The following is a 27,460-nucleotide window of genomic DNA, read 5'->3' as shown; positions in this document are numbered from 1 at the left end:
ACTCCACTCCCTATCCACCGACTCCATCCCTCTCCCTGACAACTGTCTGAGACTGAACCAGACTTTTTACAACCATGGTGAAATATTTCACCCCAAGATGAGCTTCCAACTATATATGCACATCATCACCAAGACCGCCTATTTCCACCTCAGTAACATCGCCCGACTCCACCCCAGTCTCAGCTCATCTGCTGCTGAAACTCTCATCCATTTCTTTGTTACCTCTAGACTTTACTATCCTAATGCACTCCCGGCCGGCCGGCCTCCCACATTCAATATCCCTGTAATCTTCAAGTCATCCAAAACTCTGCTGCCCGTGTGCTTACTTGCACCAAGTCTTGTTCACCAATCACCCCTGTGCTCACAGACCTACAAAGATTCCTGTTTTAGAAGCACCTGCATTTTCAAATTCTCATCCTTGTTTTCCTCCATGGTTGTGATCATCCCGTTCTCTGTAACCCCCTCCAGCCACACACTCCTCCGAGATCTCAACACTTATCTAATTCCAGCCTCCTGAGCATTCCTGATTTTAATCGCTCCACCATTGGTGACCGTTCTTTCAGTTGCCACGACCTCAAGCTCTGGAATTTCTTCCTTAAACTTCTCTACCTCACTCTCTCCCCTTTAAGATTCTCCTTAAAACCTACCTCTCTGACCAAGCTTTTGGTCACCTGCCCTAATATCTCCTTATGTGGCTCAGTGTCAAACGTTACTTTGTACCATTTCTGTGAAATGCCTTGTCAAGTTAGAGGCACATTGTAAATTATTGTCACTGACTTGGACATATATCGTTGTTCTGCCTCATCAGTAAGACATTGTAACTCAAAGCGTGAAGCAGTTTGATGGACAAGTTGTTCCCATTGTCATTGAAATGGTTTCAAAAACATTGCCCCCAACAAAGATGGCATCCGCGCATGCGCCCTGTTGTACATTGCCTCCAACAAAGATGGCGGCCATTTCCCCCGCGTAGGTAACTGGGAAAAAGCTGCGGCCTCGCTCGATACAAACAGGTGACGGTCTCCCCGGCATCATTCTTGGGGTTTGCTGCTTATACAAATTTTGCGAAGCCTCTCCGCCCACCCGGCGGACCCATCGCTCCCTCCGCCCCGCCATTCACCCACTCACTGATTGTGGCTCAGAGAAAGATCCATCTGTCCATCGCCATTACTCACACTGCGCATGCTTCACTCCCTGCCCGTCCCCGCCCCTCATTCACTCCGATTGGTTGGAGGACCAGCCGCTCCCGTTCGGTCCTCCGGCTATTGATCCGGAGCAGCCGTCAATCAGCCGGGCATTGTGACGGTTTCAGATGGTGAGAGCGGCCACAGACTCAGCCTGACTTGCTGATTCTTGGCAGCATTTTCTGTTTGGGAATTAGAGCTAGAGATGGATGGTCAGTTCCCCTCTGTCCGGGGGGGGATTCACACTCATTTCCCCAGTGCACTGATTATCACCTTTACTTTACATGAGAAAATCCCCGGTTCAATCCCGGCTGGAAGCTTTGTGTTTACAATTGTTACTGAGGAGGAATTAACAGTGAGTTTAGTTTCATGTCGAACAGGGGAACAGTTATTGTCTCATTCTTTAAAAGCTCCTTCTTCACCTTTAAACAGGGAACGATAAGTCAGAGAAAACTGATCCGCTGTGAATCCAAAACAAGATACTGCAGATGCTGGGAATCCGAGCTCAAAACAGAAAATGTTGGAAACTCTCAGCAGTTCAAACAGCTTCTATGGAGATAGAAACAGAGTGAATGTTTCAGGTCGGTGACCTTTTATCCAAACTGGAAGAATTTAAAGATTTAATAGTTTACAAACAAATACTGAGTCAGTAAAAAGAGAGAGCGAGAGGGAAAAAGAACAAACGGTCTTGTGATAGGATGGAAGGCTGGAGTGATTAAATGACAAATGGGATGATGGTGCAAGGCAACATTGGAGACAAGGAAATCGACTCATGGGACAAGAGGAGAAACAAAAAATAGGCCCAGAGGAAGTACAAATGGTGACAGCAGAATCATCACCAGCACCTACTGTATGAAAAAAATGGGAGTGGTAGTTATGATCTGAAATTGTTGAAATTAATGTTGAGTCTGGAAGGTTGTAAAGTGTCTGATCAAAGCTGAGCTGCTGTTCCTCCAGCTTCCATTGAGATTCATTGGAACAGTGCAGGAGGCCGAGGACAGAGCGATCAGAGAGGGAGTGGGTGGAGAATTAAACTGGTAAATGGCTTGAAGCTCAGGATCATGACTACAGCCCGAATGGTGATGATCCATAGAGCAGTCACCCAATCGGCATTTAGTCTCCTCAGTATAGAGGAGATCACACCGTGAGCAGTGAATACACATCACTAGATACCAAGAAGTACAAGAAAATCACTTTGGCACCTACTGTCCCAACTCCAATTTCCCTTTCCTCTCCAAACTCTTTGGACATGTTCACACCTCCCAAATCTGTGCCCATCTTTTCCAGAACTCCATGTTTGAATCCCCCCAATCAGGTTTCTGCCCCTGCCACAGTACTGAAACAGCTCTGATCAAAGCCACCAATGACATCCTATGTGACAGTGACAAAGAGAAACTATCCCTTCTCGACCTGTCTGCAGCCTTTGACAGGGTTGACCACACCATTCTGCTCCAACACCTCTCCACTGTCATCCAGCTGGGTGGGGCTGCTCTCTCCTGGTTCCATTCTTCACTATTGAATCACAGCCAGAGAATCATTTGTAATGTCTTCCCTTCCCACTCCCACAGTTACCTCTGGTGTCCCCAAAGGATCCAGCCTTGGTCTCCTCTTATTTCTCATCAACATTCTCCCCACAACGACATCATCTGAAAACACAGTGTCTGTTATCACATGTACACTGATAGTGCCCAGTTCTACCTCACCACCACCTCTCTCCACTTCTCAACTTATGTTAAATTATCAGACTGTTTCTCTGATATCCAGTGGTGAATATGCAGAAATTTCCTTCAATTCAATATTGGGAAGACTGAACCCATTGTTTTCATTCCCGAGCTACCAACTCCATTCCTCTCCCTGGCAACTGTCTGAGACTAAACCAGACTTTTTGGATGCTTGATGCCAGGTTTGACCCCAATACATGTTCTGACTCAGGTGTGTGTGTCCTGGTGATTTTCCAGTCACACTGATGATGTAAATCTTTCCCACAGACAAAAGAGACAAACATTTTTCCTTCCATAATCAAAGGCTGGTCATTTATGATTTCAGTGATTCCATAAGATCTTGTCGAGATTTTTGGTTTGAGTTTCCCCATCTGAAAATCCTCTCCCTCTAATCCCCTGTAAACACAGTTTACAAAAGCCATCACTGTCAGTACAGGATAGAAATTCAGAACAGACAATTCTAGTTTCTATGGAATATTCTTTCTCCTTTCATTCCCCCAAATCTATAAATCCCTGGCCCACACACTCCTCCCCCTCTCTATTCATTGTTCCAGATTCAGTGCATGGTCTCCTACTAATTCTTCTCTCCTCTCCAGATTCTCTCTCTTCCTGTCCTTAAAGTGGTGACTCAGGCTGTGGGTCAATCCCATTCTTTCACTCTAATTCTACCAAATAATTCAGCTAAAAACAAATGCTCCTTAATGACTTGATTCGTCGTTTTGAATATTTGGAAAGCATTACCTATTCCCAATTGTGGAGAACAGAAAGTCTAGTGGCTAATTCAAAGCTTTCTTCTCCCCAGGTCTGTTCCAACAAACTGTGTCTATCTGAGTTACATTTATAGAGACTCATTCACTCAGTAAGTGATCAGATCTCACTGAACTATGACACAAGCTGTGTCTATCTGAGTTACATTGATACAGACTCACTCACTCAGTAAGTGATCAGATCTCACTGATCTGCAAGAACAGAGGCACTACAAGCGCAGAGGCATGAATGATAATTTTCCAGTCTTCCTCAGACACAGAAGAGGTGCCAGAGGACTGGAGACCTGTGAATGTTACACCCTTGTTCAAAAAGGGATGCAAGGATAAAGCTGGCAACTACAGGCCAGTCATTTTGACCTCAGTGGCAGGGTAACTTCTGGAAACAATAAGGACGGGATAAAATCAATCATCACTTAGACAAGTGCAGGATAATTAAAGAAAGTCAGCATGGATTCATCAAGGGAAAAATCATGTTCAACTAACTTGAGTGATTTGAGGAGGTAGCAGAAAGGGTTAATAGGGGAAACGTTGTTGATGTGGTGCATATGGATTTTCAAAAGGCATTTGATATAGTGCCACACAGAAGACTTGTGAGAAAAATTCTAGGTCATGGAATAAAAGGGAAAGTAGGAACTTGGATAAGAAACTAACCAAGAAACAGGAACCAGAGAGTAGTGGTAAATGGTTGTTTTACAGATTGGAGGAAGGTTTGTAGTGGAATTGCTCAGGGGTCAGCGTTGGGACCCTTGCCCTTCCTGATATATTAATGACCTAGACTGTGGTGTGCAGGGCATGATTTCAAAATTTGCAGATGATACGAAGATTGGAAATGTTGTCAACTGTGATAGGGACAGTCATGAGCTTCAAAAGGACATAGACATTGGTGGATTGGGCAGACAAGTGGCAGATGAATTTCAATGCAGAGAAATGTGAGGTGATTTGTTTTGGCAGGAAATGTATGGTGAGATAGCATAAAATAAAGGGAGAGCCTCTAAAGGAGGTGCAGGAACAGAGGGACCTCAGTGTGTACGTACTTAAGTCATTCAAGATGGCAGGGAATGTTGAGAGAGCAGTTAATAAAGCATTTAGTATCTGAGACTTCGTTCATATGGGTATTGAGTACAAGAGTAAAGAGGTCATGTTGAACTTGTATAAGACACTTGTTAGGCTTCACCTGGAATACTGTGTCCAGTTCTGGAGGAAGGATGTGAAGGCATTGGAAGGATACATAGGAGATTAACAAGAATGATTCCTGGGATGAAGAACTGTAGCTATGAGGATAGATTAGAGAGGTTAGGACTGTTTTCCTTGGAGAAAGGAAGGCTGAGAGGAGATTTAATAGACGTATTCAAGATCCTGAGAGCTATGGACAGAGTAGTGAGAAAATGTTCGCACTCAAGAGAACATCAAGAACTAGAGGGCACAGATTCAAAATAATTGAAAAAAGGAGTAATTGTGATGTGAAGGGAAAAAAAATCACCCAGAGGGTGGTTGGATTCTGGAACAAACTTCCTGAAAGGGTGGTGGAGGCAGGTTCGATCGAGGTATTCAAAAGGGAATTGGATTGTTACATGAAAGAAGAGAATGTGCAAGGTTACGGGGTTAAGGTAGGAGAGTGGGACTAGGTGGAATGTTATTTCAGTGAGTCAGTGCAGACTCGATGGGCAAATTGAACTCCTTCTACACTGTAAAGATAATGTGATACTGTGAAGAACAACAACAACTTCTATTTATATCAAGCTCTTAACATAATAAAATGTCCTTCACAGGAGCAGGACAGATTAGGCCAGATGCCCAAAAGCTTGTTCAAAGATGTCGATTATAAGGAGTGTCTGGAATGGGGAAAGTGAAGTAGAAAGGTGGAGAGGTTTAGGGAGGAAATTCCAGAGCTTAGGGTCCAGGTAGCTGAAGGCATGGCCACCAATGGTGGAGTGATTAAAATTGGGGATGAAGGACATCCGGTAATGGTGCTCCATGTATGTGGGCCCCATAGCCCAGGCTCAAGGCCCTAATCTGAACTTTGGGACATAGTTTGACCATCCCGGGTCTCAGAGAAAAACAATTCCCCAAATAAACATCTTGGAGGATTTTTGTTTATTGATACCATAAGAAGTTTGGACCAGTTGAGTCCTCCTGTGTTCTCGATGGGGATTGAACTTAACAAGAGTTAAAATTCTCTGTGTTTCAGTGTCAGAACAAGAATATGTTTCAGCAAAAATAAAAAAATATATAAATACTGAACAGAACAAACCTGGGGAAATACACAGCAGGTCAATCACCATTAGAAATTGATAAGTTAATAGTCACTGTTTCAGGTGGGACTCCTTCAGAATGAACACTTCCCACCACCAGCACCAACCCCCTCCCCCATCCCCCTCCCTGTGAACTGAACATTCCTTCACCCACTCATCCACCCATTGCACATCCACCCAACGGCTCCCAGCCTGGATTGACATTCAGCATGAACCCAGTGAGAGGGTGAGCTGACCCATGGGATGTCAGAATGGACAAGAGCTGGAAGTGGTCCCAATCAATACATTTTTTGTGTGTCATTGTTAAAAACAGGAAACTTAATATTTTGTTAAACCCCCATGTGCACACCCTTGGTGAATTACAATTTCTCGCCAGTCCTTTCCTCTGGTTTCAACTTGGTGCATCCTGTGTGGGTTCAGCAGAGGTAGAGATAGGCTGCTCGGGAGATGGGGCAGTGTGTCGGGAGATGGGGGCAGCATGTTGGGAGATGGGGGCAGCGTGTCGGGAGACGGGGGCAGCTTGTCAGGAGATGGGGGCAGAGTGTCGGGAGATGGGGGCAGAGTGTCGGGAGATGGGGGCAGAGTGTCGGGAGATGGGACATGTATACTGTACATGTTCATCTTCATAATTCACAACACTATTCCTGATGTTCATGAGCTGCCTCACTTTCTTTCCCATTAATTCCATTTGCTGATCTATCAGTAATGGACTTGCTGCCATCTCGAACAAAACTGTTTTCACCACTAAGGCTCCGCTGGTATTTAATAGTCTCCATGACATCATCGCACTGGGACTGGATGACATCATAAGAGTCCATTGTTTCTTAATGACCCACATCAATAACAAGAGGAAATATTAATAAACCTGAGCACATTATCTAGGCTGACACTCCAGGGTGACATTGAGGGACTGCTGCACTGTCAGAGACAGCATCCTTCACATGGAACTTGTGGAGGCTCTGGTCACAATCTTCCAATCTACCCTATATAGTAGTGGTGTCAAAGGACTGACAGATTGTAAATGTTACACCCCTGTTCAAAAACACAGTAATTCCAGGACAATCAGCTTCACATCAGTGGTGGGGAAAGGTTGGAGCCAATGATCCGTGGGGAAAATCAATTTGCACTTGGAAAAGTATGGATATTTATTTCCAGCATTTTCTGTTTTTGATAGCGATGCCTTCCCTGAATCGCAAGGTGAACAGAGGATCTCTGGGAGGAATAGGGAGCTGGGAGTAAGTAAAGGTATGAGAACTGAAAGAATTTTGAGTAAGAAAGGGGAAAAGATCCAAAAAAGGGGCAGTCAGTAACAGTACACCAATCAGTCTCCTCTTATCCTGGAGAAATCAAGGACTTGACATACTGCATGTTTGAAACTAACATCAAGATATTAAACTCCAGCCCAGTTACAGGGCTGCCATCCTGAGAATGAGACATTTATTCCGACTCTCTGTTTCCTGTCTGTTCACCAATTCTCAATCTATAGCAGTATATTACCCCAATCCCATGTGCTCAAATTCTGTTTACTGACATCCTGTGATTTGTTCAGTAACCTCCTCCCCCTGTCTCTCCCTTATCTCTCTTTCTCTCTCTCTCTGTCACAAAGAATTCTCTAGCCCAGCAAGTTGTGGATGCTCCATCATTGAACATATTTCCGGCTGAGATGGAGAGATTTTTGATCTCTCGGGGAGGTGAGGGATATGGGGAGTGGGCAGGAAAGTGGAGTTGAAGCCCAAGATCAGCCACGGTCATATTGAATGGTGGAGCAGGCTCAATGGGGTGTTAGGACTTCTCTTGTTCCTATTTCATATGTTCTTATAGAGGCCAGAGTCTTGTGTAGGCCCTGACGGGGTGGCAGGTTCCCTTCCCTGAAGGACATTAGTGAACCAGTTGTGTTTTTATGACAATCCAGCAGTTTTCATGGTCACTTTTTCCTCGTGCCAGCCCCACAAATTCCTAGATTCATTCAGCTCAATTTCACTACCTGCCTTTGTGTTTTTGTGGGTTCTCTCTCACTCCCTTTTTCTGTTTTAAATCAATTTCACCGGGTATTAGAAGGGGAGGATTTACAGTCGGGAAACTCAAACCAAACATCACATCAGGATCTGACAGAGTCACTCGATCCATCAAGCTCGATAATGGAAGGAAAAAGCAGTGTTTACACTGAGGAGAAACTGTGGAAATTTGGGGATTGTGGGAAGAGATTCAATTCCCCGCCTCAGCTGGAAACTCATCAGCGAGTTCACACTGGGGAGAGTGTGGAATCGCATCTGCTCTGAGTGTGGAAAGGGATTCACTCAGTCATCTAACCTGCTGAGACACCAGTGAGTTCACACTGGGGAAAGGCCATTCACCTGCTCTGTATGTGGGCAGGGATTCACTCAATTATCCAACCTGCTGAGACACCAGTAATTCAGTACTGATGAGAGGCATTTTAAATGTTCAGGTTGTGGGAAGTGCTTTTAAAGTTCTGGGGAACTGTTGAGCCATCAACATGTTCAAACTGAGGAGAGACCGTTCAGGTGCTCTCACTGTGGGACCGGATTCAGGCACTCATCTCACCTCACTGAACACCAGCGAATTCACACTGGGGAAAGGCTGTTCTCCTGCTCCGAGTGTAGAAAGGGATTCACTCAGTTATACCACCTGCTGACACACCACCGAGTACACACTGGGGAGAGACCGAACACCTGCTCAGGGTGTGGGAAGGGGTTCATTGATTCATCCACCCTTTTTAGACACCAGCGAATTCACACTGGGGAGAGACCATTTACCTGCTCCGAGTGTGGGAAGGGATTCACTCAGTCATCCCACCTGCTAACACACCAGCGAGTTCACAAGTAACTACAGTGATTGGATTTTGTTATTGATCACATCCAGGACTGAACAAATTTCATCAGAGTCTGTTTTTGCTGATGTTGAAAAGCTCCAACCATGTTAGAGGTGCTAAATATTGTGGATGAAGTCAAATACATCAGCTTTGTATTAAACATACAGTATGTTGAACATTTTTAATATCGTTAACACAAGTCAGTTCCTTTTGAAGGGTTCTCCCTCTCCCCTGTCTCCTCCATCCTCACCTCCAACAACAAGTGTGAGGAGCTCATGGAGCTTCTTTGTCACTAAGATTGAGACAATCCGATCTGCTGCTTCCGTCCCTTCCACTAGTGCACTGGGACAAACTGTCTCTAAAGTTCCCTTTGTCAGAGCCCTGAACTCACATTTTTCCCCAGTTTCTCTCCCCTCATGCCCTCTCAGTGCTCATCTTGTCTTCTGCTGTATTGACCCCATTCTCATTAAACTACTGATCACCCAGCTTCCCTATCTCAGCTGATATCGTTAATGGCTCTCTCTCTCTTTTTCTTCTGGTACTGTCCCTCTCACCTTTAAATCCACTGTTATCACCTGAAAAAACACTTGACCCCACCACCCTAAACTTCCACCCCATCTCCAAACTCACTTTCCTCTGCAAAGTCCTTCGACTTTGTGTCCCCCAGGGACTTCAATCTCCATGACATCACATGTCCCCACCTGACCCCAGCTCATCTGCTGCTCAAACCCTCATCCCTGCCCTTGTTACCATTAGACTTGATGATTCCAATACATTCCTGACCAGCTTCTCACATTCACCCCACCCCCACACGGAAATATGAATCATCGAAAACTCTGCTGCCCGTGTGCTTTTTCACACCATGTCCTGTTCACCCATCACCCCTTGGCTCGCTGACAAACATTGACTCCTAGTCAAGCAATGCCTCAATGTTAAAACTCACATCCTTGTTTTCAAATCCCTCTTGTCGCCTCGTCCCTCCCTACCCCTGCAACCTCCATCACTCAACTCTCAGGGATATATGTGCCCTTCTCATCTGGCCTCTTGAACGTCCCTGCTTTTAATTACTCCACCACTGTTGGCCATGCCTGGCATGAAGTTCTGAAATTCCCTCCCTGAACTTCTCCAGCTCTCTCTCCTGATTAAAGGTCCTTGTTAAAATCTGCCTCTCTAATGAAGGTTTTGTCCATTTACTCTAATATACTATGTGCCTTGATGTTAAATTTCTCTTCAGGATACTTCTCTGATGCACCTTGGGATGTTTTATTACATTAAACGTGTTATATAAATACAAATTGTTACTGTTTACCTGTTTGTGCACAGTAAGATTCCACAAATAGCCATCAGACCATCAATCTTTTTTTCATATTAATTCATTCTTGGGATGTGGGCGTTGCCGGCTAGGCCAGCATTTATTGCCCATCCTAATTGCCTTTGCGAAGTTGGTGATGAGCTGCCTTCTTGAACAGCTGCAGTCCATGTGATGTAGGTACACCCGCAGTGCTGTTAGGGAGGAAGTTTCAGGATTTTGACCCAACAAGTGAAGGAATTTCCAAGTCAGGGTGGTGGGCGGTTTGGAGGGGAACTTGCAGGTGGTGGTGTTTATATGTGTCTATTGCCCTTGTTCTTCCAGATGGTAGTGGTCATGGGTTTGGAAGATACTGTCTAAGGGAGCTTGGTGAGTTCCTGCAGTGCATCTTGTAGATGGTATGCACTGCTGCTACTATGCATCATTGGTGGAGCGAATGAATGTTTGTGGATGGGGTGCCAATCAAGCAAGCTGATTTGTCCTAGATGGTGTCAAACTTCTTGAGAGTTGTTGGAGCTGCACTCATCCAGGCAAGTGGGGAGTATTCCATCACACTCCTGACTTGTGGCTTGTAGATGGCGGACAGGCTTTGGGGAGTCAGGAGGTGAGTTACTCATCGCAGGATTCCTAGCATCTGACCTGCTCTTGTAGCCACAGTATTTTTATGGCTAGTCCAGTTCAGTTTCTGGTCAATGGAACCCCCGAGGATATTAATAGTGGCAGATTCAGTGATACTAATGCCATTTATTGTCAAGGGGCGATGGTTGGATTCTCTCTTGTTGGGAGATGGTACTTGCCTAGCACTTGTGTGGTGTGGATGTTACTTGCCACTTGTCAGCCCAAGCCTGGATATTGTCCAGGTCTTGCTGCATTTGGACATGGACTGCTTCAGTATCTGAGGAGTCACAAATGGTGCTGAACATTGTGCAATCGTCAGCGAACATCCCCACTTCTGACCTTATGTTGGAAGGAAGGTCATTGATGAAGCAGCTGAAGATGGTTGGTCCAAGGACACTACCCTGAGGAACTCCTGCAGCTGGATGTCCTGGAGCTGAGATGACTGACCTCCAACAACTACAACATCTTCCTTTGTGCTAGGTATGACTCCAACCAGTGGAGAGTTTCCCCTTGACTCCCATTGAATCTAGTTTTGCTGGGGCTCCTTGATGCCATACCCGGTCAAAGACTGCCTTGATATCAAAGGCAGCCACTCTCACCTCATCTCTGGAGTTCAGCTCTTTTGTCCATGTTTGAACCAAGGCTGTACTGAGGTCAGGAGCTGAGTGGCCCCAGCGGAAACCAAACTGGGCGTCAGTGAGCAGGTTATTGATGAGCAAGTGCTGCTTGATAGCACTGTTGATGACCCCTTCCATCACTTTACTGATGATCGAGAGCAGACTGATGGGGCAGTAATTGGCCGGGTTGGATTTGTCCTGCTTTTTGTGTAGAGGACATACCTGGGCAATTTTCCACATAGCCGGGTAGATGCCAGTGTTGTAGCTGTATTGGAACAGCTTGGCTAGGGGTGCAGCCAGTTCTGGAGCACAAGTCTTCAGTACTATTGCCGGGATATTGTTAGGGCCCATTGACTTTGCAGTGTCCAGTGCCTTCAGCCGTTTCTTGGTATCACACGGAGTGAATCGAATTGGCTGAAGGCTGGCATCTGTGATGCTGGGAACCTCCGGAGGAGGCCGAGATGGACCATCTGCTCAGGACTTCTGGCTGAAGGTTGTTGCAAATGGTTCAGCCTTATATTTTGCCCTCTTGTGCTGGGCTCCTCCATCATCGAGGATGGGAATAGTTGGGGAGCCTCATCATCCGACTGGATGTGGCAGGACTGTTGAGCTTAGATCCATTGGCTTTGGAGAAAGGAATGGAGTTGGTAGCTCGGGAACGAAAATAATGTCTTCAGTCTTGCCAATATTGAATTGGAAGAAATTTCTGCACATCCACCACTGGATATCAGACAAACAGTCTGATAATTTAACCATAGTGGAGAAGTGGAGAGAGGTGGTGGTGAGGTAGAGCTGGGCACTCAGTGTACATGTGATAACTGACACTGTGTTTTCAGATGATGTCGTTGTGCGGAGCATGTTGATGAGAAATAAGAGGAGACCAAGGTTGGATCCTTTGGGGACACCAGAGGTAACTTTGGGAGTGGGAAGGGAAGACATTACAAGTGATTCTCTGGCTATGATTAGATAGAGAAGCATGGAACCAGGAGAGGCCAGCACCACCCAGCTTGACGACAGTGGAGAGATTTTGGAGCAGAATGGTGTGGGCAACCTTGTCAAAGGCTGCAGACAGGTTGAGAAGGGATAGTTTACCTTTGTCACAGTCACATAGGATGTAGTTGGTGGCTTTGATCAGAGCTGTTTCAGTCCAGTGGCAGGGGCAGAAACCTAATTGGAGGGATTCAAACAGGGAGTTCTGGGAAAGCTGGGCACAGATTTGGGAGGTGACATCTTCAAGGAGTTTGGAGAGAGGGAGGTTGGAGATGGGGCAGTAGTTTGCAAGGATGATGTGGTCAAGGGTTTGATTTTTGAGGAGGGGGTGATGATGGCAGATTTGAAGGAGAGATCAACAGTACGTGAAGAGAGAGAACTGTTAACAATATCAGTGAACATGGGGAAGTTGGGTGATCAGCAGTTTAGTGGGAATAGGGTCAATGGAGCAAGAGGTGGTTCTCATGGACAAAATGAGCGCTGGGAGGGCATAAGAATGGGAGAGAAACTAAAGAAAGATGTGGGTTCAGGGCTCAGACAAGGAGGAACTTTAGAGACAGTTTGTCCCAGTGGGCTAGTGGAAGGAAGGGAAGCAGCAGAGGCAGCTGATCGGATTGTCTCAATCTTAGTGACAAAGAAGCTCCATGAGCTCCTCACACTTGTTGTTGGAGGTGAGGATGGAGGAGACAGGGGAGAGGGAGAGCCCTTCAAAAGAAACTAACTTGCGTTATAAGTAGTAAAAAGATTCAACACACTGTATTTAACACAAAGCTGATTTATTTTACTTCTATCCAAAATATGAACCACTATATCTGTCGTGGAGCTTACCAACTTCAGCAGAAACATACCCCAATGAGCATGGTTCAGTCTTCGATGTGACTGACAGCAAAATCCCATCACTGTAGTGACCTGTGAACTCGCTGATGTCTGTGTAGGTTGGATGACTGAGTGAATCTTTTCCCACAATCAGAGCAGGTGAATGGCCTCTCCCCAGTGTGAACTCGCTGGTAGACAGTGAGTTCAGATGATCGCCTGAACCCAGTCCCACACTGAGAGCACCTGAACGGTCTCTCATCACTATGAACACGTTGATGTGTAATTAGGTTCCTGGAACTTTTACAGCACTTCCCACAGTCTGGGTATTTGAAAGATCTCTTTCCTGTGTGAACTCGCTGGTGTGTCAGAAGGCTGGATGACTGAGTGAATCCCTTCCCACACTCGGAGCAGGTGAAAGGTCTCTCCCCAGTGTGACTGCGCTGATGTTTAGTAAGGCCAGATGATTGCCTGAACCCTGTCCCACAGTGAGAGCACCTGAACGGTCTCTTGTCAGTGTGAACACGTTGATGGGACATCAGTTCTCCGGAACTTTTAAAGCACTTTACGCAGTCTGCACATTTAAAAGGTCTCTCGTCTGTGTGACTTAGCTGGTGTTTGAGCAGGTGGAGCATGACTGAGTGAATCCCTTGCCACACTCAGAGCAGGTGAACGGCCTTTCCCCAGTGTGACTGCGCCGATGAATTTCCAGCTCAGATGGGTACATGAATCCCTTCCCACAGTTCCACGGTTTCTCCCCAGTGTGACTTAGAACACGTGTACGGTTTCTCCCCACTGTGAACGGTGCTTTTTCCTTCCATGTTCAAAATTTGATCACATTCAGGTTACGATAAATTAGGCGACTCTATCAGATCCTGATGTGATGTTTGATTTCAGTCTCCTCACAGCAAATCCTCCCCTTCTAATAGCCTGTGAAATTGATTTTAAATTAGAGTAAGAGAGAACCCACAAAAACACAAAGGCAGGTTGTGAAATTGAGCTGAATGTATCTGGGAATTTGTGGGGCTGGCACTAGGAAAAGGTGACCATGAAAACTGCTGGATTGTCATAAAAACACAACTGGTTCAATAATGTCCTTCAGAGAAGGGAATCCGCTATTCACTCTGCTCACTCAAGACGACGTCCACAAATTTGAAAACTGAGCCTGAACACCAAGGTCTGTGTCATTTATATATGTTCAGGAGATCAGGAGCGATGCCTGGGGAACTCCACTGTAAACTTTTTTCCAGCCTGAAAAAATTCATTAACCACGACTTGCTGTTTCCTATACTCAGCCAGTTTTGTATCCATGTTGCAACTGTCCTTTTTATTCCATGAGATAACTCTGCTCATGTCTGTTGTGTGGCACATTCTCTAATTCCATTCTGAAGTCCATGTACACCACAGTAACAGCAGCATCCTCATCACCCACTCTGTTACCTCTCCAAATACCTTAAACAAGTTTATTAAACACAATTTTCCCTTCACAATTCCATGCTGATGTTCCTGAATTAACCCACATTTGCTCACAAGACTATTAATTTTGTCCTGAGTTGAGAAGGAGTAACACATCCACATGGATAGAGGATTAGTTAGCTAACAGGAAGCAGAAGAGGGAAAATGGGTCTTTTTCAGGTTGGCAAGAGGTGACGAGTGGAGTGCCACAGGGATCAATACTGGGGCCTCAACTATTTGCAATCTATAGCAATGGCTTGGATGAAGGGACTGAATGTATGGTTGCTAAATTTGCTGATGACACAAAGATTGGCAGGAAAGTGAGTTGTGAAGAGGACCTAAGGAGCCTGCAAGGGGATATAGATGGTTAAGTGAGTTGGCAAAAATTTGGTAGATGGTGTATCATGTGGGGAAATGTGAACTTGTCCACTTTGGCAGGAAGCATAGAAAAACAGCATATTATATAAATGGGGAGAGATTGCAGAACTCTGAGATACAGAGCGATCTGGGTGTCCTGGTACATAAATCAGGAAATGTTAGTATTCAGGTACAGCAAGTGATTCGGAAGTCAAATGGTGTTGTTTTATTGCAAAGGGAATGGAATATAAAAGTAGGGATGCTTTGCTACAGTTGTTCAGGGTGTTGGTGAGCATCTGAAGTACTGTGTACAGTTTTGGTCTCCTTATTTCAGAAAAGATATGTGTGTTCGTAGTTCGGAGAAGGTTCACTCGACTGATACCTGAGATGAGGGGCTTATCTTATGAGGAAAGGTTGGACAGGCTGGACCTGTACCCATTGTAGCTTAAAAGAATGAGAGGTGATCTTATTGAAACATATATGATTCTGAGGGGGCTCAACAGGGTGGATGCTGAAAGGGTGTTTCCCCTTGTGAGAAAGACTAGAACTAGGGGACACAGTTTTAAAATAAGGGGTCTCCCATTTAAGACAGATGAGGAGATTTTTTTCTCTAAGGGTTGTTGGTCTTTGCAGCTCTCTTTTCCAGAGAGGGGTGGAGGCAGGGTCATCGGTTATCATTCAGGCAAAGGTAGATAGATTCTTAACTAACAAGAGAGTTAAAGGTTATCGGGGGTAGGTGGAATCCAGAGTTGAGGCCACAATCAGATCAGCCATGATCTTATTAAATGGCAGAGCAGGCTTGAGGGGCTGAATGGCCTCCTCCTGATCCTATCTTGTTCAACACAGGTTTTTAATTTAAACCTGATTTGTTGACTTTATCCAGATATTAACCAAACTAGCTGGGCTGGGGTTTATTAACATCAGCAGAAACAGATCCCAATGAACATGGTTCAGTCCTGGATGTGATTAACAGCAAAATCCAATCACTGCAGTTACTTGTGAACACGCTGGTATTTCAGTAGGTTGGATAACTGGGTGAATCCCTTCCCACACTTGGAGCAGGTGAATGATGGTCTCTCCCCAGTGTGAACTCGGTGTCTCAGCAGGTCAGATGACTGAGTGAATCCCTTCCCACAGTTGGAGCAGGTGCACTCCGGTGTGAGCACATTGGTCTTTAGTGAGTTGGTTTCATTGTCTGAACCCAGTTCCACAGTGAGAGCATCTGAAAGGTCTCACATCAGTGTGAACACATTGATGGGACATCAGCTCCCCAGAACTTTTAAAGCACTTCCTGCAATCTGGGCATTTAAAACGTCTCTTGTTGTGTGAACTCATTGATGGGACTTCAGGTCTTTGGAACTTATATAGCACTTCCTGCAGTCTGGACAACTAAACTGTCTCTCTACCCTGTGAACTCGCTGATGCTTTAGCAGATTGGATGAGAGACTGAGTCTCTTCCCACACTTGGAATAGATGAATGGCCTCTCCCCAGTGTGAGTGCATCGATCTGCTTCCAGCTCAAACGGGTAATTGAATCCCTTCCCACAATCCCCACATTTCGATAGTTTCTCTCGGCTGTAACTGCATACATGTTTCGACAGGCCAGATGATCGGCTGAAGCCTCGTCCACACACACAACACATGTACGGTTTCTCCTCACTGTGAACGGTGCTTTTTCCCTCCATGTTCAAAATCTGATGATATTGAGATTACGATAAATTAGGCCGCTCCGTCAGATCCTGATGTGATGTTTGGCTTCAGTTTCCCAACTGCAAATCCTCCTCTTCTAACGCCCTGTGAAATTGATTTAAAACAGAAAAAAGGGAGAGAGAGAGAGAACCCACAAAAACAGGTTGTGAAATTGAGCTGATTCAATCTGGGAATTTGTGGGGTCGGCACGAGGAAAAAGTGACCATGAAAACTGCTGGATTGTCATAAAAACCCAACTGGTTCACTAATGTCCTTCAGGGAAGGAAACCTGCCACCCGGTCTGGGTGTACACAAGGCTCTGGACCCTCTGGGAAGAGAGCAAGAATGAGAGAGGTGGTAGAGGCACCCGGTAAAGCAGGGGAATTTTATATCTCTACAACTCAACCAGAACTTTGACAGAATCTTCCGGACCCTCAACCTCCAAGTGCTAGAAGATCTAGGGTAGCAGGTGTATGTGAACACCGTCACCTCCAAGTTCCCCTCCAAGTCACACATTGTCTTAACTTGTCTGACATCCAGTATTGGATGAGCAGACATTTCCTCCATTTAAATATTGGGAAGACTGAAGCCATTGTCTTCAGTCCCCGCTACAAACTCCATTCCCTATCCACCGACTCCATCCCTCTCCCTGACAACTGTCTGAGACTGAACCAGACTGTTCACAACCATGGTGAAATATTTCACCCCAAGATGAGATTCCAACCACATATCCACATCATCACCAAGACCGCCTATTTCCACCTCAGTAACATCGCCCGACTCCACCCCAGTCTCAGCTCATCTGCTGCTGAAAACCTCATCCATTCCTTTGTAATCTCCTCCAGTCTCACAGTCCCCCCCCCCGCCCCCGCAGAGATCTTCACTTTCTCTAATTCCGGATTGCTGACAATTCCCAATTTTAATTGCTCCAACTGTGGTCACAGCTGCTGACCAATGCCCTCTATAAAGATGGCGACCGCGCATGCGCACTGCTGCCAATTGCCCCTATAAAGATGGTGGACCAACATGCGCACTACCGCCCTGTCCCTATACAGATGGCGGCCGTCAATCGGACCTGATATCGTGACAAACGCCGCCGTCACCAAATCGGCGCAAACACGGGATCAGAAGCTTCATGTTCGCAGTTTGAGGCCTGCAGTGTATATTTATGAAGGCGTCCCACCCGCTGGCAGGTTCCATCCACCTTCACCTGCCCGCTGGCTCCTCTCTGCTTCTGTTCTCCTCCCTGATCCGACCCGACCGCGACTTTCCTTCCAGCACCGCAACTGCGCATGCTCCGCCCATAGAATGGATGATCTCCCGCAGCAAAGATAGAGCATATTCTGCCTCTCTGTGAATGCTGGGTAACTGCAGCGCCATTGAACCGTGGCATTGTTAAAAACAAAATCATATTCCGAGCTCCGATTATGATTGGTGCCAACCATATATTATTATTAATTCAATTGATACAGCCAGCAAGATCACGAGAGTGGAACCTGCCACCTGGTCTGTGTCCCTACCTGAGGAGAGAGAGAGGGAGATGGGACAAGGTGAAGACGAAGGATTTTATACATCAGCAACACAACTGAAATTTTTATGGAACCTCCAAACCTTAAGGTTTACGCCACGTAGAAGGAGAAAGGTAGCAGATGCTGGGGAACACCCTTATCCCCATCTTTTCATCTAAGTCACACACCATCCGGTCTTGTGCATATTCTCACTGCTCCTTTATCGCTGAGTGAAAATGGTGGATCTCAGGATTTTACGTCATGACCTTGTGGGAGCACCTTCACTAGACAGTCGGTCAAGGAGAAGGTGGCCCATCATGACCTGCACAAAGACTAAGTGGGGATGCGCAATATAATTAATAGACTTGCTACCAATGCCCACACACCAAGAATGAAAAGCCTGTTCAGAAATATTTGTTTCTAAAACAAAACTCCTTTTATATTGGTTGGGTGGGGGTCGGTGTTTGTTTACTAATTTTATATTTGATGCGTGAGGGCAGGTGGTTGGGGTTGTTTCTTCAACAAACTCATTTCCCAAGAATCAAACAGAAAATGTTTGAAATACTCAGCTGCTCAGGCAACATCTGTGGAGAGAGAGAGTCAACCTTTCAGGCCTTTGTTAGGGTTAACAACTGGGGGGTACGGGGAAAGAGGGGGAGTGGGATGAACTGGGTTGGTCTTTGAGCTGGTACAGACTTGATAGGCTGAATAACCTCTGTCGGTCCTGTATTCTCGGATCCTGACACTGCTGGACCTTCCACAATCTCCTGTTTTCATGTGGTTCTTGCTGCTGTCGCTCACCTGCATGGGAGGCTGGTCTGTGTATCACTCCATTTAATGAGATTGTGTTAAACTAACTGTAGCCCCTCAACCAGCTTCCTCTTTCCTGATCAGACATCAGCTGTTTTTTTTCTTTTCTAAGACCACTAACTGTCAAAGCAGTATATACTTTAAAAAAATTCTGTTTATCTGCCACATGGAATCTGACTCATTTTCTCCTCTTCAATTAGTTTTTGGTCTCTCTCTCCCTCTCTTTTATTCTCTCTTTCTCTTGCTCTATCCATCTATCCCTTTAGCCTATCACTATGTTCCTTCCTCTCTGCAATCCAACTCCAAAATCTCCCATAACTAACCAAGGGCTCTCTGTCACCATTTCTACTTCCTGTACAGACACACTCTGACCACATCATTTCTTGCTCATTTACATTGCTGTTCATTTATAGTCCCTCCCTGACAAGTCATATTGCTGTTCAGTTACAGACTCTCCCTGACAAATCGCATTGCTGTTCATTTATAGACCCACCCTGACAAGTCACGTTGTTGTTCATTTACAGACTCTCCCTGACAAGTCACATTGATGTTGAGTTCCAAACCCTCCTTGACAATTCACATTGCTGTTCATTTACAAGTCCCTCCCTGACAAGTCACATTGCTGTTCATTAACAGACTCCTTCAACCGTCACAATTTCTCCTCCATTAACATATGTTCTCTGACTGGTTCTAATTTCTTCTCCATTTACAGGTGCTCCATAATCAGTCAAAAATTCCCCCTGATATTTGTGAATGGGAACAGTTTAAAGGGAGTAGAGGGTCAGAACAGTAAAGAGGTAGGTGATTCCAGCTAACAATTTGTCTTCGTAAATCAGTAGATTTGAGAGTCCAGTGTCAACAATTTTAGTACCTTTTTAAGAAATACAAGCTGAGCAGATTCTCTGTCCTCTACCGTATATTATACTGATCAATCAATCAGAGTAAATATGCAAGTCCCGTGTGTCCACAGTCACTTACATGAGGTCAGCCTGCTGGATGGAACCTCAGGCACCCTGAGCTTGATTTCCGGTGTCTCCAGTCCCGACTGCCCCCTTACATCAGTATCCCCTCATTTTTATAACCTGTGGTGATCCAGCTCTGGCCCCTGAATCTTCTTTGTCTTCTCTGCTGGGTTTTGGCAGGAAGTGGGGAAAAGACAGCTGGAATTTCTCTAATCTGTGATTTACAAGGACACATTCCCTCGTTCCCAACAGTTACTTTTCTTCAGGAATGTTCTCATTCTCCAAAAACTCCCCTGCCAACTGTTAATTCTGTTATTTCTGATAGTTACACAATTATAGGTATAAACATCACACATTATAATCTGATCTATTCTGTTCCTCACTCTGGTTTCAGTTTATATCGTGGTCAATAACAGACAAACTCTGAACTTTTCCCTGATCTGATTCGAGTTTCCAATGAGCTGATTCTGTGCAATGGAATGTCTTATCAGTGTTGCCGTGGTGACCTGTCTGCAGTGAAGAGCCTGTTTGAGTTTCTAACTCAGACTAAACTTCTCTATCCCATAACACACGTTATATCAGAGAATTTACCTCATAGTATTTTAGCCATGTTACAAGGGGTTCAGATACACAGATCTTTAAATTTGACGGACAAGTTTGAAATGCTTTTTGAACCTGTTACTCCACTTTTCTTTATAAAATTAATTTGTAAATCATTGGTTAAGCTGCATTTAGAATATTGAGTCAAATTCTGGGCATCTTATAACAGGAATGATGCCAAGGCCGTGGAGAGGGTGCAGGGGAGAATCACAGATGACACAACGTATGAGAGCCTTTTGTGTCTTTGCCACCTCTTTGGATGTGATTAACAGCAAAATCCATTCACTGCAGTTACTTGTGAACTCGCTGATGTCTCAGCAGGTTTGTTGACCGAGTGAATCCCTTCCCACACTGGGAGCAGGTGAACGGCCTCTCCCCAGTGTGAATTCACTGATGTACAGTGAGTTCAGATGATGTCTTGAACCCAGTCCCACAGTGAGAGCATCTGAATGGTCAGTCGGCAGTGTGAACACGTTGATGGGACATCAGGTTTTGGAACTTTTAAAACACTTCCCACAGTCTGGGCATTTAAAATGTCTCTCATCATTGTGAACATGTTGATGGGACATGAGTTCACCGGAATGTTTATAGCACTTCCTGCAATCTGGGCATTTAAAAGGTCTCTCATCAGTGTGAACACGCTGGTATATCAGCAGGTGAGATGACTGAGTGAATCCCTTCCCACACTCAGAGCAGGTGAACGGCCTCTCCCCAGTGTGAACTCGCTGGTGTAGAATGAGTTGAGATGATCGCCTGAATCCAGTCCCAGTGAGAGCACCTGAACGGTCTCTCATCAGTGTGAACACGTTGATGGAACATAAGCTCCCCGGTACTTTTATAGCACTTCCCACAGTCTTGACATTTAAAAGGTCTCTCCCCAGTGTGAACTCGCTGACGTAACAGCAGCTCGGACAACTGAGTGAATGCCTTCCCACACTCGGAGCAGGTGAACGGCCTCTCCCCGGTGTGAAGTCACTGGTGTCGCATCAGGGTGGATGATTGAGTGAATGTCTTTCCACACTGGGAGCAGGTGAACGGCCTCTCCCCAGTGCGAATTCGCTGGTGTACAATGAGATCAGATGATTGCCTGAACCCAGTCCCACAGTGAGAGCACCTGAACGGTCTCTCATCAGTGTGAATATGTTGATGGGACATCAGATCCCCAAAACTTTTATTGCACTTCTCACAGTCTGGGCATGTAAAAGGTCTCTCTCCAGTGTGAACTCGCTGGTGCCTCAGCAGGTGGGATAACTAAGTGAATCCCTTCCCACAGGTGAAGCAGGTAAACGGTCTCTCCCCAGTCTGACAGCGCCGATGGGTTTCCAGCTCAGAGGGGGATCTGAATCCCTTCCCACAGTCTCACATTTCTATGCTTTGTCTCCGTTGTGATCACATTTATGTTTTGACAGATCAGATGATTGGTTGAAGCCACATCCACAAATAGGACACATGTATCATTTCCCCCCACTGTGAACAGTACAACTTCTTTCCACATTCAAACTCCGATGATATTCAGGTTGTGATAAATTGGGCGACTCCGTCAGATCCCGACGTGATGTTTGGTTTCAGTTTCCTGACTGCAAATCCTCCCCTTCTAACACCCTGTGAAATTGATTTAAAACAGAAAAAAGGAGTGAGAGAGAACCCACAAAAACACAAAGGCAGGTTGTGACATTGAGCTGAATGAATCTGGGAATTTGTGGGGCCGGCACGAGGAAAAAGTGACCATGAAAACTGCTGATTGTTATAAAAACCCAACTGGTTCACTAATGTCCTTCAGGGAAGGGAACCTGCCACCCGGTCTGGGCTTACATAAGACTCTGGCCTCTATGAGAGCATATAGATAGAGAGAGAGAGAGGTATCTAGGAGCAGTAGGGGGTGAAGGAGAAACATTTCATATTTCTACAACGCAATCAGAACTTCGACAGAATTTCCCAGACCCTCAACCTCCTCCCCCTAGAAGGACCAGGGTAGTAGATGTATGTGAACACGATCAACTCCAAGTTCCCCTGCAAGTCACACACTGTCCTGACTTGTCTGACATCCAGTACTGGATGAGCAGACATTTCCTCCATTTAAATATTGAGAAGACTGAAGCCATTGTCTTCAGTCCCCACGACAAACTCCACTCCCTCACCAACAACTCCATTCCTCTCCCTGACAACTGTCTGAGACTGAACCAGACTGTTCACAACCATTGTGAAATATTTCACCCCAAGATGAGTTTCCAACCACATATCCACATCATCACCAAGACCGCCTATTTCCACCTCAGTAACATCGCCCGACTCCAGCCCAGTCTCAACTCATCTGCTGCTGAAACTCTCATCCATTCCTTTGTTCCCTCTAGACTTAACTATCCTAACGCACTCACGGCCGGCCTCCCATATTCAGCCTCCCTGTAATCTTGAGGTCATCCAAAACTCTGCTGCCCGTGTGCTGACTCACACCAAGTCTTGTTCACCCTTCTCCCCTGTGCTCAGTGACCCAGAAAGGTTCCTCGTTAGGAAGCAACTAAATTTTATATTTCTCATCCTTGTTTTCCTCCATGGTTGTGATCATCCCTATCTCTGTAATCTCCTCCAGCCACACATCTCTCCAAGATCTCTACACTCATCCAATTCCAGCCTCTTGAGCATTCCTGATTTTAATTACTTCACCATTGGTGACCATTCTTTCATTTGCCTAGGCCACAAGCTCTGGGATTTTGTCCTTGGACTTCTCCACCTCTCTTTCTCCCCTTTAAGTCATTCCTTAAAACCGACCTCTTTGACCAAGCTTTTGGTCACCTGCCCCAATATCTCCTTATGTGGCTCAGTGTCAAATGTTACTTTGTAACATTTCTGTGAAATGCCTTGGCACGTTTTATTATGTTAAAGCCCCAGTATAAAAACGAATTATTGTCACTGACTTGGACATATACCGTTGTTCTGCCTCATCAATAAGACATTGTAATTCAAAGCATGAAGCAGTTTGATGGACAAGTTATTCTTATTCTGTCAATTAAGATTCCAAAAAGGTTGCCCCTAATAGAGATGGCCGCCGCGCATGCGCCCCTTCCGGGCATTGCCCCCAATAAAGATGGCGGCAGTTAATCCTGGGTCTGAAAGTGGGAGAAACCGGAGGCCTCGCTCGGCACAAACGAAGGGGACGGTCCAAAGTTTACCATAAGTTCTTTTTCTGGATTTGCCGTTTACACAACGTGTTTACGAAGCCAACACGCCCACCGGCCTGATCCATCGCTCCCTTCTCCCCACCATTTAATCCACTTACCGATTGCGGAACCAAGAATGAAGCGCCTCTTCCTCGCCATTACTCACACTGCGCATGCGTCACTCCCGGACCCGCCCCTCATTCACTCCGATTGGTTGGACGAACAGCCGCTCCCCCTCAGTCCTCCAGTCCCTCCCCGTCATCCAGGCTCGCTCCCTCTTCCTATTGGTCCTGAGCTACCGTCAATCAGCCGGGCATTGTGACGGATTCAAATGGTGAGAGCGGCCACAGACTCAGCCTGATTTCAACCAGGTGTCCACAGAACTATCGGATCAATGGAAAAAAAAAAGTCAAAAAATTCTCCTGGTTTTTGGACTCTAAGGGAATGAAGGGCTTTCGGGATCGGGTGGGAAATTGGTGTTGAGGCTGGGGGTCCTCCATGATCTTATTAAGTGACGGAGGAGGCTTGTGGGGCCTTATGACCTATTGCTGCTGCTGCTTTGCTTCTGTTCTATTTCAGTAGCACCACCAGCCAAGGCGATGGGCAGTAGTATCCTGAGCTCGGTAGTGCAGCTGTAGTGATTGTTGATGGTTTAAGGTCTTTATTGAAGCGTGGTTTCTAATCCCACTGCTGCTAAAATTGTCCTAATGGTCGACAAAGTGCCAGCCCACAGTTAAAGCTGGTGTGTGCGGTGTTTCACTTTAACAGGAAGAATGAGGAGAGACAATAAAAATATAAATGGCTGTGAAGAAAAGGCGGGGATTTTGAATTCGCTGATGGGTCGAATGTCCTCCTCCTCTGCTCCAGCCATCTATAGTATTATACCAACGATGCTAACCTGTCCATAGGGCCAGTCGTCGTGGCCGAGTGTTTAAGGCGATGGGGTTTCCCGCTTCTCGTTATTCCTGGATTTAACTGTGCGTCTACAGAGTTAATTATTGGTTAAGTGGAATAAAATCCATCAAAACACGGGGGCGTTTTCCTTTTTCTGTTCATTCCCGAAAATACTCACGAAACCTGCGGTGGAAATGAAGCAAAACTTGGCGTCATGCTTGCTTTCTGGGTGTTTGTCTCTCCTCAGAGACACCTCCTTGTCCTCTGTCGCTCTCGGTGAATATGTCTGTGTGTGTTCCTCTGTGTGTGTTTCAGTTTCCCGAGGGGATGAACAAATTTTTACCATCACTAACTTAATTCATATTAGTTATGCAGCTTCAGATGAAAATGTTACAGAAAAAATGTGAGAATGAAAGATGCAAGAGGAGTTTGTAAGGAGGTGCAGCTAAGAAGAGGAAGGTGTGAATGATGTTATTGATGATTGAGAGGAATGCATTGCAACCTTGGGGCTTTTGTAGGTCGATTACCTTCTACAATTTGAAATTCAGAACAAGCTGAGGTATCAGGTGGAAAACAATAATTTCAGGGTCGTGGGTTCACCCCACTTTGGGCACAGCTTCTTACAAACAAATAATGACCAACCTCCACTGCAGTTCCTGTGAAACTTGCAAGGCAGCACAGGAGAGATATTGACCACTGAAAGCACTTAATGTACATCAAATTCAAAGCACTTTCATGTCACATCTCTTTCTGCCTCACCTCCAGCTCTTTCTGCCGGCCCAGGTAGAAGTTTGATGCAAACGTAAGACACAACGTTGATCGGTTTACAGATAACAGGGTAAAGAAACACCAGGATCTTCATGATTCTCCAAGTGCTGATTACAGTAATATGCACAATGCCGATTATCCACAGTCACATTCACCTTCCAGTCTTGTGTACGTTGTTCAGCGTTGAAATATTCATATTTGTACACCAGGTTTCAATGTGAAGAAAGCAGAGCTGTGAGAAGCTTATGTTGTTCAGCAGATTTACTGCAAGAAGTACCTTGAATAACAGGCTGATGGTAACAGTGCTCTTTGGACGTGGTGAGCTCCAATGAAGGATTGGCACCATTAATGTGTCGTTCAATTAGTCTTGTCACAAATCTCGTGCTAGAAATGACAAGAAAATTTGTTGAATTTCTCCATGTTTTGGTTTCAAACGAGCTGAATACAGGTAAGAAAGTGCATCTCGCTCGAGTGGGTATAAAGTGTCAGAATTACTTTGAAAGAAGCATCCATAGTGTCGGGAAACGTAAAATTAAAGAAAGTTACAGCAAAGAAAGGAACCATTCGGCTTGGCGCGCTGCTGTCAAAGAGCAGTTGTGATTGATTGATTGATCAGGAGTAATATTTGTGTTGGTGCAAACATGATGCAGCAAAATTTGCCCTTCTCTCACCCATATTTTGCCTGGCACCACCATCCCTATGGTCAGTGCTTTGCAACCAGCCCTTCTCTTGTCCTTCTTTCACTCCGCTTCTGTCTTTGTTCCCTACCTGTTCCAAATGTGACATTTCCAGCTCGGAGGCGAAACTTCAACTGTCACCCAGCTGATTCTGGTAGAGCTGTTAAATGTTTTCAATCCATAAGAAATTAATACTCGTTTCAACAATTTCACATGATCAATAAATCGACATTCCCTGACCGGGAATCGAACCCATGCTGCGGCGGTGAGAGCGCCAAACCCTGACCGCCAGGGAAGCTGGGGAGCTCTTATCAGCTTGGTTTATGGGCGCTGCTTTTATCCATGTTTCCATTTTAAATGGAATGAATTCTTCAGTCAATGACAACAACTGTTTCTGTGAGCTGGAACATGAAATTGACAGTGAGGTGAAATAGCTCCACAAGCTGCTCATGTGCAACTTTCAATTTCCAAAACCCACCAACCTCATCACTGCGGCTCCTGTGAAACTTCCAAGTGAACACGCGGCAGGCATTCATCACTAAAAGCAACTGACACATTCAATTCTAAACACTTTCATGTCGCATCTGTTTCTGCTTCTGTCCCTGCCTCGCATCCAGCACCCTCTGCCCATCCAGCTCCCAGGTCAATTAGCTGCTTGATGTAGACACAGTCAGTTCATGAACCCAAGCTTTCCCTGGACAGGGAATGTGGGACCCAAGGTTTTTAGAAAGAATGAGTTTGCAGATGACATGGTAAAGATAATCTGAGATCTCATCTTCCTGATTCTCCTAGATACTGATCACAGGAATGTGCAGAGTGCGGATTATCCACAGTCACAGACTCCTTCCAGTCTTGTGCACATTGTTAACTTTGAACCCACTCGCAAGAGGGATTATAAAATGACAGAATGACTGTGAAAGAAGTAACCGTGGTGTTGGGAAACATAAGATTATAGAAAGCTATAGCAAAGAAAGAAGCCTTTGGGCCCAGTGTGCTGCTTTCTGAAGAAGAGTCACACGGAATAGAAACAACTCTGTTTCTCTCTCCAGAGATGCTGCCAGACATACTGAATTTTTCCAGCATTTTCCGTTTTTATTTCAGATTTCCCGCATTCACAGCATTGTGCTTTTATCTCTGGATTTCTAGCCCAGTGACAATGCCAATACGCCACCTCCTGAATGCTGACAAATGAATAAGAAAACACGGGTGTGTTTGGGTGGGTTTTCTCCTATTTAAATGATAAATCCTCAGGCGGCAGGGTTCGAACCCATGTGTTCATTTTTAACAACAAATGTAAATTATTGAACATTCACTCACACTTAAATGAATAAGTTTGGATAATGCTCTTGCCCCGCTTCAAACCGCTGCTCTTGTCACATGTGAAACGACCATGACCCCCACTGCCCTGCTCAAACCCTGCGCTGTAAAGATCCCAATGGAGCTGTCTGGAATGTTAAGTGGTGACGTCACGCAGCAGCACTTTGGGT

At 45.5% G+C, this 27,460-nt stretch overlaps 2 protein-coding genes across 2 annotated transcripts in view; both read right to left on the bottom strand.

Moving 5' to 3' along the window:
* LOC144697988 (uncharacterized) overlaps positions 1-14,723 on the bottom strand; it is a 298,820-nt gene extending 284,097 nt beyond the window's left edge. The window contains exon 1 of the mRNA XM_078569937.1: positions 14,629-14,723. The gene's annotated coding sequence lies outside the window, so the exon portion shown is untranslated. The remainder of the gene's footprint in view (positions 1-14,628) is intronic.
* On the bottom strand, positions 13,054-13,949 carry LOC144697528 (uncharacterized). Its single transcript, XM_078569566.1, has one exon. The coding sequence runs from the start codon at positions 13,731-13,733 to the stop codon at positions 13,182-13,184; it is 552 nt and encodes a 183-aa protein (XP_078425692.1). The 5' UTR covers positions 13,734-13,949; the 3' UTR covers positions 13,054-13,181.
* Positions 14,724-27,460: the final 12,737 nt, after the last annotated feature.

Source organism: Cetorhinus maximus, chromosome 23, assembly GCF_964194155.1.
Source record: "Cetorhinus maximus chromosome 23, sCetMax3.hap1.1, whole genome shotgun sequence".
NCBI lineage: Eukaryota > Metazoa > Chordata > Chondrichthyes > Lamniformes > Cetorhinidae > Cetorhinus > Cetorhinus maximus.
This window is presented reverse-complemented; position numbering and strand designations above follow the sequence as displayed.

What these genes read in the sequence shown, in the direction of transcription:
- LOC144697528 (XM_078569566.1), bottom strand. Translation starts at nt 13,733, where the DNA reads ATGCTCCACCTGCTCAAACACCAGCTAAGTCACACAGACGAGAGACCT.